This window comes from Cydia pomonella, chromosome 15 (genome assembly GCF_033807575.1).
Source record: "Cydia pomonella isolate Wapato2018A chromosome 15, ilCydPomo1, whole genome shotgun sequence".
Classification (NCBI taxonomy): Eukaryota; Metazoa; Arthropoda; class Insecta; order Lepidoptera; family Tortricidae; genus Cydia; species Cydia pomonella.
The window spans coordinates 12,944,173-12,957,187 of record NC_084717.1 but is presented as its reverse complement, the minus strand read 5'-3'; the positions used below and the strand labels follow the sequence as shown (position 1 = coordinate 12,957,187).

General features: G+C 35.8%; 1 protein-coding gene across 4 annotated transcripts in view; it reads left to right on the top strand.

Moving 5' to 3' along the window:
* Positions 1-1,449: 1,449 nt before the first annotated feature.
* LOC133525873 (transmembrane protein 151B-like) overlaps positions 1,450-13,015 on the top strand; it is a 53,365-nt gene continuing 41,799 nt past the window's right edge. For 3 of the 4 annotated variants that reach the window (XM_061862284.1, XM_061862283.1, XM_061862282.1), the window contains exon 1: positions 1,451-2,679. In XM_061862284.1, the coding sequence (XP_061718268.1) occupies positions 2,629-2,679 (51 nt within the window). In that variant the 5' untranslated portion in view covers positions 1,451-2,628. Of the gene's footprint in view, positions 2,680-13,015 lie in introns of all 4 variants that reach the window. The other variant, XM_061862281.1, reaches the window with a different exon arrangement.

The window sequence follows — 13,015 nt, the reverse complement described above, 5'->3', positions numbered from 1 at the left end:
CATGTTTGTAAGAACACAGCATTTTTTTATTTGAAACTTCACAAACAACAACTTAATACTATTTTGGCGACAGAACGGACTGCGTGGCTTAGTTGGATCGTCTGCTCTTGTGTTGGATTCGGCAGTTTGCCCCGAAACCTCTGAAATACGACACTCTTCTTCGGTCAGAAGTCGGCGCACTCGATGGTCCCCTGCAGCGGTTGCGGCAGTTGAAGTGGCGCGAGCGAAGCTGGAACACCCTCAGCGTTTAGCCGGTCTTCTGGTGTAAATACTTACTCCACCACTTCAGCAGCCATGGCGGTGTGATGCATGCGGGACACGTACAGCGCCTTAGTCGGTGTAGCAATCCGTAAGCCAGAATTCGGCTCGGCGGTACCACACAATGACTTATGAGACCCGGGCGCGCGTGAAATCCTCCTCATTCACAATAGCACCAAGGAGTTCCTCCTTGACAGCTGCTCGCTCGCTTAATTTTTGTAGTGTTCGCGCATAGACAGACGATGCTATAAACATATACGTATATGATGAAGATAATGTGTTTTTAGACTCATGTCTTACACATTTTCATAGAATTACATATTATCCGTAATTTATTTGAATCTCAAAAACAATCTTCCCTCAGCCTGCAGCTCCTTAATTTAGTAAGTACAAGCATTAAAATCTTACAAAATAATTACAATTACTCTGTTTTTGAGCAGTTCGTGGCTCGACGATTTTAATTAACGCTCCGAGCTCAATAACAGATGTTTGACGCCCTAGGCCCAAAACAAAGTTTCTGATAAACCTTTATTGATGACCAATTAATACTTAAATAGATTTCTAAAAACGACTACACCTGCAACTATTAAAGCTGCAGTAATAATTGATTTATCCAATATTGTTGTTTAGTTTTTCAAACATGAATTGTTTTCTTCATTTTATTATTTATTGTATTACAGTCATGTTCATAATACATTTAGGAGTTACAAACTAAAGATGGTGAGCACAAGACTTTTTGTATAGGCAGTGGGTACTCAATATTTTATCGTAAGTCCAAGTACGTTACACCTACGTTTTTATATTTTGTATTCGCAGGCTTATATTGCCCGATAGTAACTATTAATTCGTTATTTATTAAGACTCACTTCGGCACTGGGCCGAAAGACCTGACATAAAGTATGGCTAATTACGAGTACACTAAGTACCGCAGCGAATGTGTAATATGTAGATTGTAGAAACTGGGTAGTTAAGACAAGTCGTAACTTCATCGTACCTATCCTGTAGTTGACTCTGTTCACCCAGCTCAAATCACCTGGGTTAATTAAGTAAACTAAAAACCTGATCTACCAACGGCCTTAAGGTGCGAAGACAAACAAAAAAAAATTTTTTTTTTTATTACTTACTTGTCATGTAACCATTATGTGTACGTTTAAAAATAGGTACTTTAGTTAAACAAACAGAAGAGTTTGCGCCAAAACCCAAAGATGAGAGCGTATAGAGTAAGAGACTACATTAAGAGTAAGCGAGGGAGCAAAAACCACTGCAATTATTTGAAGTTGGGTTTCCAATTTCCAATCCGAAACTGTAATGCATGAAATTATCCGGATCTGGACTGGTACCGGATCCACGGATCTTCCCATACATTTCAGATTCGTCGTGCAAACCCTTATTTGAAGCTTTAACGCTAACTGATAAGTGTGATAAAAAGTTTATTAAATTAACTTTGTGAGAGAATATTCGCAATATTAAATATTAAAAAAGGATTGGCTATTCCATACTATATTCGCAGTTACCAATACCTATTAACTAAATGGATACCATTCATGAAATTTTGAATGCGCGCAACATAAATATTGGTTCACCGATCAATTGAGAGATCCCACCTGTTTTTATATAAATAAAACCGAGAAATATTAAAAGCCCCTCTTGCTGGAAATGAAAATGGACGTTATTTTCATTACGTCCCTACTTTCCGCATTTCTGAAGGTTTTTCCGTTGAAGAAGGATTAGATAGACGATGCTGCACAGAATGCATAGGAAGATTTATTTAAAATTTAAAGCGCTATAAATGAAAGTAAATACAAAAACTCGCTTGTGTAACGTAAAGGGCTCGACTACGCGTTATAGCTCTCAAAGCAGTCAACGAAGCGCGAGCATAGTCATACAACTCACTCGGAAAATAACCTAACGTATGACACTCTAATCCACTCCCCTGACAGATACCTTCCACAATGCATGCAACGGTGCGGCCGCAGCGTGGAAACGTAGAAGCCTCCCCATTGCCATGGTTACCAGACGCTGCAGTGCTTTCTCAGCCCGCCCTTCGTCGCAGTGTGCGTCCGTGCCCCGTCCGCGCCGCACGGATCCTTCGAAATTCCAAATTCGACATGCATGTTATTTTTTCGAAATGGTATACTTTTTAAACTGTAATCAGAAAAGGTTGTCAGTAAATTTTTGATGTTTTTTTTAAGTTTTAGAAATATTGATCTCGGACCGAGGTCCGCAGGTTGTTGGCAACATAATGTGCGAGGGTCGTGTAACTTTGAACAGAGTTTGGATGCAGTTGGTGTGGTTTCAGTGATGGAGATTTGTGTGTTGTGTTTAAGCCATGAGGAAATGCTGTTTTGGAATACGGATCGACTTTAAGACATGACGGCGCAAGACCGAGGAAATATTTTCACGGACGACGACGAGGATTTGGTATGTACATATATTATATAATTATTGTTTCATTTATAACACAATTCACTCATTATGTCAAAAAAATACAAAGGAAAATGGGCCTTTTTCAGGGTGTGAGCATAAAAGGGCACTTGAAATGAAACTTTTGTAATATGCAGATGTTTCGTAGTTTGTTAAGAGGGGTGACGGAAGTGTTGATTGATGGTTGTTTGTTGACTGAAAAGTTTCCAACTGAAGCGAAGCTATTTCGAGTTCCGTAATAAAAAAGACAAGTATACTGAAACGAACTATGTATAGCCATATGTAACATTATTTTTATAGAGCTGACCAGTCCAACGTCTATGAACTATTTTTGATACATATTTAATGGGAAATGATTACTATTAGCAACGCCGTAGCAGACGTAGAGGGAATTATCATTTCAAACGAAGGTTTTTAGTATGTTTCGAAATCGAAACCATTTTTTCCTGATTTGATACTTAATTGAAATAACTGTGTGTAAATTGATCCAACAAATTCGAATTACCCATTTTGTTTGCAATTATTCGTAGATTTTATAGTTTACTTTAGATTTAGTCTTAATAATTATAGGTTAGTTTAGTTTACTATAGTTGTACAGTATTGTTTTTGATTGTATGTAAAATGTTATTCGCTGATGTGTGTGTGTGTGTATGTATTGACGTTGTAAGTTTTAAAGAGGTATATAATTTTATGATAGAGAAGACACTTTTCTTTTTATCATACAATTAATTACTTCTTTAAACAGTTGAATATTACTTTTCGCTTTAAGCACGAAGACTAAAATTTACGCTTTATTTTGTAAAAGTTTTCCCTGTCCATGTTTTTTTTATACTACGTCGGTGGCAAACAAGCATACGGCCTGCCTAATGGTAAGCAGTCTCCGTAGCCTATGTACACCTGCAACTCCAGAGGAGTTACATGCGCGTTGCCGACCCTAACCCCACCCCCCTCGTTGTTGTTGAACCTCGTCATAATTGTAACCTTGGTATATTTCCGGACTAAACCGTTAAATTATGCACCCTTACTAGACAGGTTGCGAAACAATGGCTGGGATGGCCATTGAAAATCCAGTATTTTACACCAATTAGTCCCATGTCAATAACGTCTTAAATGCACATTCGACGATTTGGTTCTGAAAGTCAAAAGTGTCAAACCGTATTCCCTAGGCGGGTGCGGAGCGGAACACGGAATAGTGGATAAAAATAAAAGTCATTTGGCGTCAGTGTTGTATCGAACAGCCTATGTATCACGTAGCGGCTGTCAATACCCACATTTGTTCGTAAAACTGAGAGATGTGTGCAATTTTAACACAAGATATCCTGACAGACTTGTGTTACCGGCCATATATCGTACTGAGTTTTGCAGTAAAAACTCTTATCCAATGGCAATAAAAATCTACAATAATTTGCCAAATGATTTAACTCAACTTGCTCTCAAACCTTTTAGTATTCAATTGTATAAATGGTTATTAGAAAAATGTTTTTATTCAATTAATGAATTTTTTGGTATTTAAGCTAATTTGACATAGACATTTATTTTAACATTTATCATGAATTTTTATTGTTATTATATAATTATTTAAATGACGTTTGTAAATTAATAATAAATTTTGATTATTTGAGGCCATTGTAATAATTTGTGATTTGTGTATATGGAGGGATGATTATGTCGTCGAGCAGCCGTTCAAATATTATGATTAAATGTAAATATAATGTAAATTATGTAAATAATATTTAGATTTAAGTAAAGATTTTGCATGCCCATGTTGTCGGCGAGATGTGCTGAACGTATAGAAAATGTTACCATCTAATTTGTTGTACCACATTTCACGCAAATAAATATATTTCTATTTCTATATTTCTATTTCTATAATAAAGACAGGCAGGCGAAGCCTAGTATTAGTGATGCAGATACACGCCAGGCCAAAAGTAGGGAAATAACTTTGTTCTTGTTCTTTAATATCCGTATTTCTATTATTATTATTGTATATTGGTAGCCAAAAATTTAGATTAAGCAACCCCATAATATTAAAAATATATCCAACATATTCAAATGTTAGAACAAATTTGAAAAAAAATACAAATCGGTCTTTTCTATCGGAACTGGCAATTATTTTAACCAGAATTTAAGTTTTTATTTTAAAATGTTATATTCTCAACGCTGCCATTTATTCTATTTTGTTTTTAAAATCCACTGCAACAAACAATTTTTTTATTCTCATATAAGCTTATTTCCACACCCCATTTGGCCTGGGGTGTACATGTTTGAATTGGTTTACATCGATCAATGAAAAAAAAAAACCCTATAACACAACCAACTATAACACAAATAACAACAAACAAACCTATCTCTTACGTATAATTTATTTATATACCTACATGTTTAGACCATATTTCTGCGCAATTGTGTTACTGTAGCTACTCGTATAGCCAGTATTGATATGTAGGTGCAGCTTTTGTAAGTAATCCCACGAAAAATTACGTGTGTAAATTCGCAAATAATGAATTACTTCTTGACTTACAAAATTCAAATGAACTTAGTTTAATTTTCATGAAGATTGGATTTTCACTCGCATGTCCAGTAATCAGACAAGAGTACATGTTTCAACAACGGTGAACATAGGCCATGTTCCGGAAAGGGTTGCAAGCACAAATTAACGGCGCCCCGGAGACTGGATACGGGAAAATTTTTCCGGCTGGAATTTCACTGAACATGGGACTCGTGTTAGCAAATGTTTACCTGACGGCTTTAATTAGAAAAAGGGATTAAATTTCTTAGTTTATGTCTGTGTCGCACTCAACATTATTGGCATTGTGTTGTTACTGCTATATACTATACTGGCTCACAGATGGGCCAGCGTGTAGAGAAGGTAGTGGTGTCGGACGGCGTATGACGCGGTGGGATGGTGATTGGGTGGTCACGGTTTCATCCGCACATCAAAGGCCAGCGATTGTGCTTACGCATCTACACGTGGCCCATTCCATAGTGCGGGCTCTCAACCATCGCATGGCTATCTCGCTGGTCCAGCGCTGGGCAAATAACGCATGAAAATTGACGCTATTTAGAATGTAATCCAGGCAGAAATAATTAGAAATTAAATGTAAAAATTTAAAATAAATAAAAACGTTCTGCGAAAGAAACGGTCAATAATACGATGATCATTGATTGGATAAGATTATTATTCCATTCCGTATTTTCGTAAAGGAATTCTGACGCACATGTTACATATTGCATGAAGAATAGACGAATTTATATTATTTTCAGCTTAATAGATAACATTGCTCTAAAGCAAGTATGCCAGAGCTCGTCTCAAGGACATGTACTTTGTATGATAACTTCTAGCTACCGAGCGTCTTATTTACGTTAAGCGTTAAAATGTAATAATGTTAGCTAACCGCAAATATTGTTGAAGAGACACAGATATTTTCTATTTACTTTCTTTCTATACTCTATTTACTATCCATTTCATGTGGTACTTCTGCTGAAAAAATCTGATTTGAATTTTTTGTAATTATATTACTTGCATAAAAAAAAAGTGGCTAAGTCTCTATAAGTTTACCGTACCTTCCTATTAATTATCCACATTGTATTATAAAAATGGTATTTTAAAAATACCAACTTACAGTTGGATGGTGGCGTCGAGGCCGTCGAGTAATTTTGCAGGGGTTGTTATACATATTGATTGAGGTGGTAATAATTTGGTGCACGCGGTTCCAATTGGCTCCAATCAGGCTTCAAACCACGAGTGTGGTCAACAAACTTTAGTATAAAAATCACGTTGTGAATATTCGAATTATCAGAATTTACTCGTAAATATTTATGGTTCCTGGCTGATAACTTCAATGTGTTTTGTTTGTAAGTAGGTAGTTTGATATTTTTAAGTAAACACTAAATATTTTCACTGAAAAATATGTAAATATGTTTTTGAAATGAACACTGACGTAAACATCCATTTCGTCGTTGGCTGGCGAAAATACAAAGCCAAAATTTCCTTATAAAAAAATGTTACTTATCTTTATGTCTACCTATAACCCTATAAGAATGATTAATGTTTTAAGTAATTTCGGATATTAAACTTAGTCTTAAACAAGAACAACAATTTTGCACTTAAATATAAATAATTTAAATTGCTACACGAAGCACAAGAGGAAACTTGAGCTGCTTGAGCGTACTTCAACGAAGCGAATCGCGCACATGTGTTCATGTAGGATGTAGGTGCAAACTCGGTTACCAAGTAACAGAGTGGAACAAGGTCCGTGGCCAGCCCTACGTTCGTGTTTACATACTGTAGGTATTCCGTGATTAAAGACAGGGTTTGTCACTGAGAGGTCTACGCGAAAATCATAAAATGCAGTAATTACAATTCTTGTCCACCCAATGAGAAAACAATAGTTAAACCACAATAATAAGATCAATAAAATTTGTGTACTTAGATGGCGATATTATAGTCAGATAAAATGTACTTGACTCAGAAATGCTCTTCATATAAATACATTTCAAGATCCGTAAGGTAAGGTAAGGGTATATTCGGTATTATAGTGTTCTGATTAGGAAAAAGTAGAAGCAAAAATTAAGTCGGCCATACCCCCCCAAAGAAAGCCAACAATTTTTCGAGTCAAGTTTTTTCGTCTACATTTTCCTTATCAGAAGACGGTAGTACTTAAACGGATCCCTACTATTTTTGTTACACCTTGTATATCCTTCGTGCACGGTCATTATGTCACTACCAATCCAAACTACTAGGATAAATCCAAAGGATTCACAATACTAGGATCAAGTATTACAAATTAGTTATATATGGTAGTTTTGTGTAAATAATTAAAACGTAGATTGTATTCCTCAAACAATGGGATCGTTGGTCAATAACTTTTAAAAATTATGAAGTCTTTAGACTTCCTACTTTTCATACAAATCAACAATTCAACATGGCTATCATCATGGAAATTGAGTTGCTTTTCACGCTTTAAACATGACAACATTCGCAAAATTTGCAGTACTAAAAATAAAAACACGAAACATTTTAAAAGTCGCTACACAAATATTGATCAATTTTAGGAGTACAGCCTACAGTTCCATTTATTGCTCCTGTTATAGGCCTCACCCGGTAGATAATGTACTTTACTAATGAGACACACACACACATACACATTATAGATACGTGCACTGATATTCCGAATAGAAAGAGTAACATGAAAAAAATATTTCGTAGAATCCATATTATTATGTATTTCCCCACATTTTAAATGTACTTGTACCATAACGCGATAATTCAATTAAGTATACGCAAATATGTAAGATAAAATATTTAAGTGTAATTTACCCAAATACCTCAATTTGAATTAGCGTCATATTTTCATCATACTGGTTGATAATAATATATTAAGTATAATTTTGAATAACGGCGTACCGAAGCATGTTGATTACACAAAAAAATAGAATTCGTTACAACTGAAGCATCACATTAGATTAACTCTAATTTCAATATCTTACTCTTGAGTAGTTAAAAGTCTTAAGCATTTCTTTTCTTCGAGTACCTCTCCAACTAGTGAAAGTCAGCAAACTGCTCCGCATATTTCTCCCGGCCTTTTTCGAGGTAGAAAATCTCAGCGGCACTTGTTATTTCAGTTCATTCCTTGATAATTATTTATTACGTAGCCGCATTATTTTCCTGCGACCAATATAATGTATTTTCCAGCAAAGTGTTGTTGCTTATTACTAACTTAGTTGCAACTTGCAGGGTCGTATCTGAACAGAAGTGCCTAAGATCACGGGATAGACGGGAAGGTTTCATGACTCCTGGTACCTTCGCTTTTTTTCTATGTAGGTTTTTTTTTTACGAATTACTCTGCAATTATGAAAAGTCTAATTAAAAGTTTACATCACAACCCAAATGTAGTAAGGGATTGTGATTGTTCTCACATTGCTACTTAAACGAAGAAGCGAAATGCAATTGGGGAAATTTTATATTTCCCCGAATGTAGCACTGCAACTAATTGAAATCTAATAATTTTACACCACAACCCAAATCTTAATTCATTTGAATCCTTATTGCAAACATAAAAAAGAAAAAGGTAACAAAGCGTCGGAGGGATAAGCGTACACGCTCCTATTTACGTGCCACACTTCCTAGTGCCGTTTCGTGAAACTCAAGGACCCGAGTTTTTTGGAGCGCGTCCAAAACGAAATTACTCGTTACATAAGCTATCTGCAGTGGGTTTCTGTTGCGTTATTATTATTGAAATAAACAATTTGATTCTGGCCTTGAAATTTAGTGTTTGATTTTTTTATCAGAGTTGTTACCTACCTTTAAACGTTCTCCCTTAATCCTGTCTGAAGCTACTGCAATCATCTGAAATAAATGCTGTAGCAAAACATCGCGACGAACAATATTAATTTATTCATTAACTTCAAATAAAGACCTATGAATAGCAATTATAAAATATATTCCCCAAAGCTACGAATTTTAAATTCTGTTTATAAGGCTCTGCGATAATTTCCTTATTGAACAATGTTTACAAACCTTTATAACTGCTTTGCGGGAAGTCTTTATGCTATGCTATAAGCTATAATCAAGTAGCCAAGAGCGAGCGCACTACGCGAGCACAATGGAGCAAACTGCCATGCGGTTGCACATACATATATCAATGTGTATTACGAGGCTTTATTATGCGTCATAGCTAACAATGGCACTATCCCAAACTGTTAATTGGTTTTGCGGTTTTATATAGCTGCCACCTCCTTTGTGCCTCAGCGTCCTGCATTGTACGCCAGGACTGCTGACTCGACAATAGCATTTCTGAAAATAAAATTAAAAGCAGAGAAAATGACGGTTAACGAACCAACAAGTTTTTTGCCATTAGCGAGAAAAGTCTAGGGTGCAAAAATTACCTGTTTGAAACTAATTCCACTAATTAGGTAATGAACTAAAATGGCAAGTAGGCACATTCAGGGTAAAGACGCAAAAAAGTGTGCTCTTGCTACCAAATGAGGGTTCACTAAAATTACTCGACGGTCTGTATGTAGGACATTTTTATAATTTCAACAAGTTATCCATTCTAAAGGTAATATTTAATTCTGTAATTAAGGATATTAAAAGGTTCTTAAATCCCTAGCTACCAACCAGCTTCTACCTAAAAATTGGCAAAAACTTGTTAAGTTTTAGATGTAGATTTATGCGTAGAAAAAAGCTGGAAAGAAGTACAAACGAATTGAAAAGAAACTGAACTAAAATCTATGCAAATGCTTTTTCAGATAAAATTTACACCATAAATAAAAAGATTTAGAAAAAGCACGTTTGTCAAAATATCGTTTTACGAACAAGCTCATGAATCACTTTACCCCATTACATGTTTTCATAATACGGCACGAAAGTTAATCAAAACCGGTACGCAAAAAACACCTTTTTCGGGAGAGAATGTTCATAAATCTTGAAACAACGCTGCTTTGCTGGCTTGTGGGAACGTCAGATGTGTCATCGAAGTGCCTGAGACTTAAGTCGTTTCTATGGAACTCGGTGAAAAGCTACAACGAAGCTATGTATTCATGTTGATTATAAAGCATAGGAGTCGAACGTTCTGTCGACTCTGTATGACTGTTATCTCTAGATCTGATTCAATTGTTCGTATTAGGATGCTTACTTCACTGACTCTATAAACGGATAAGCTTGTTAAGTTGAGGGTGTGAAATTTGATCCCAAAGTATACTTTTGAGTAATGTTGAGTAAATCTGCAGGTACTAAAAAAGGTAGGTGTAGTAAAAGTAGGTACATAGTCAATAAACACCCGAAACTTATTTTCTAGTTCGTTTAGATGAGAGAAGGAAATAACTTAAAGAAGTTATTTCCTGTCAAATGAAATATATATTTTCTTCAATAAAAAAAAAAACTTAAAGAAGTAGTTTTATTCCAAATACGAACAAACCCAAGTCATTTAAAATAAAACATTCATCTTCGAGCCGTCTTTAGCGCCCTTTATAACTAGAAAAGGGACTTATTCATGACGTCATATTATGTAGGAAACCAGCAAAAATTCTGTAAAACAACATCAACAGGAGATCAAGTTCTTTTACTAGTTCATCTGAGCATTTGACTCGCTTGTGCTAAAACATTGTGAATAAACACAAGGTCGTTCGTTTCGTTCGTGCATTATTCCCTTCCGTGCCATTCCCAGCCTTGCAATATTCAGGGACCTTGGTGCTAGAAAACTGGATAAAAATCTCAAAAATCGAAACTACGTTTTCTCTGTTTCACTACATCGGAACTGAGTAAGAAGCAAAGGAACGGAAATAATGTGACGGTTATCGGGGTACCCGCGATTAAAATGGAACGACGGTTAGAGGTCGGGGTACCAGATTGACTTGCACTCTCTAGGTGCAAAATTAATTTATAGTACAGCCGAGGAATTTGACTTCTGTAGCACTTCGGATCTCATATATTATTGGCACTATGATAAGGCTCAAAATTGTATAGAAATCAAATCAAATTATTTGACCGTTCCTGGGTGATTCTTTTCACGATGTAAACACTCTATTTCCATTGGAGTGTTTAGATCGCAATGTTCCAAACGCTTAATATTCCGTTGACTTACTCAAGTACAATCATGGCTCTCCACAACTACAATATTCAGTTGTAGTTGTAATCCACCTATGTTGTACGAATAAAATCTTTGACTCTTGACTCTTTTTCTTGGATTGAAAAGCGACTTGACCTATTCCTATTTATTTCAAGGAAACTCCCATCAGTTTATTTCTTTAAAGAAACAAATAAAGTAAGTAAGCGGTCGTATTGTTTTGGCTTTAATTGATAAGTGTAGGTGACAGCTTTTTTGGGATAAAAAATCGGCCGAGTGCGAGCCGGACTCGCGCATGAAGGGTTCCGTACCATTATATATAAAAACGAGCAAAAAAATCACGTTTGTTGTATGGCAGCCCGCTTAAACATGTTTAACTATCACGGTTCATGAGATACAGTCTGGGTGCCGTTTTACTCTTTGGGTACGGAACCCTAGAAACTATCGCAGAACTGTTAATAAATACACGTAAATAAAGTTCAAAATACTTAATTAGCCCATGTCGACATTAGGTATGATATAACAAATTGTTGTGCAAGGTGTGCGTTATATGAGCAAAGTTTGATTAGTTGCTGTAACAATAGTTACATGATACTCCTAGGGAAACTTCTGGAAAATCGTTCTTAGAATACCTAAGTTGGTTTTAGGGTACTTAGTGTGCTTTCCAAGTTTAACAATAAGATGAATGGTAAAATTACATAATAGTTTGACTACGTATAGCTTTGAATAAAAATACTAGTGGCACTATGAACTGTAAACTTCTCGAACCTTCATTACCCGCCATTTCCAAAACTGGAAATCGTCAAAATATATATAATTATAACTATCTGAAATTCTCACATAATTTTACAAGAGTCGGTTGATAAATATAACCTACAGGAGACCACAGCCAGCTCAATCCAATAGTTACTCTTACTTACGGCCCGATTCGAAGAATGATTAAGACACGTTTAAGATCCTGGAAAGATCTTTAAAAGATCGATAACTAAACGACATGTCAAAATTGACGTATATTTCGATTCCCCTGTGATCCCAATAAGATATATCTTCTTACGATATTTCTAACGTTAAAGTGACATTGGTTTCCCGAATCGGGTTGCTTCTGTCAATTATACGACATACAAACGATATCTAATTGAGAACTTATATAAACCAGAACTTATCGTTATCTTATCTTTTCCGTGTTTCATTCTTCGAATCGGGCGGACCTTTTTTTCGTTCAAGAAGTTGAGATGTTCCTATTTTTTTAAACTGGATTCATAATTCAGTACTACTTTCCCTTAATGAGCAAAAGCTATGTAAATGAACGTTCTGTCGTATTTATTTTTCAATCTCCAAAAAGCTTGTATAATATCACTCCAGGGTATAGTGGTCATAATTATGCACGGCTCGATTACGGGTGTCCCCGCGGCAGGTATTTTAGGACAATGCGAGTGATTAGCGTAACGAAGTAGGTTGTCCCGTTATTATACCTATCAAACGAGGTCACTCTGTGTTCCGGGGCGGGTGAAAATTCCCTGCTAATAACATAAAAGAATTAAATGTGCTTTGAGTTTTATGCGGGCGCCAATACGAATGATGACATATGGTGAATTTCATGAAGGGATTTTGTTAAAATAGTGAGAAAGGGAACAATTAAACAGAATAAAGTAGAAATAAACAAAAAATGGTCAACATTATCAATCAACAACCGTCATGAAATAAGCAAACTGAATGAATTGTTGCCTTCGGTGTTTCCCGACCGATACGACCTTCAGACCATAAAT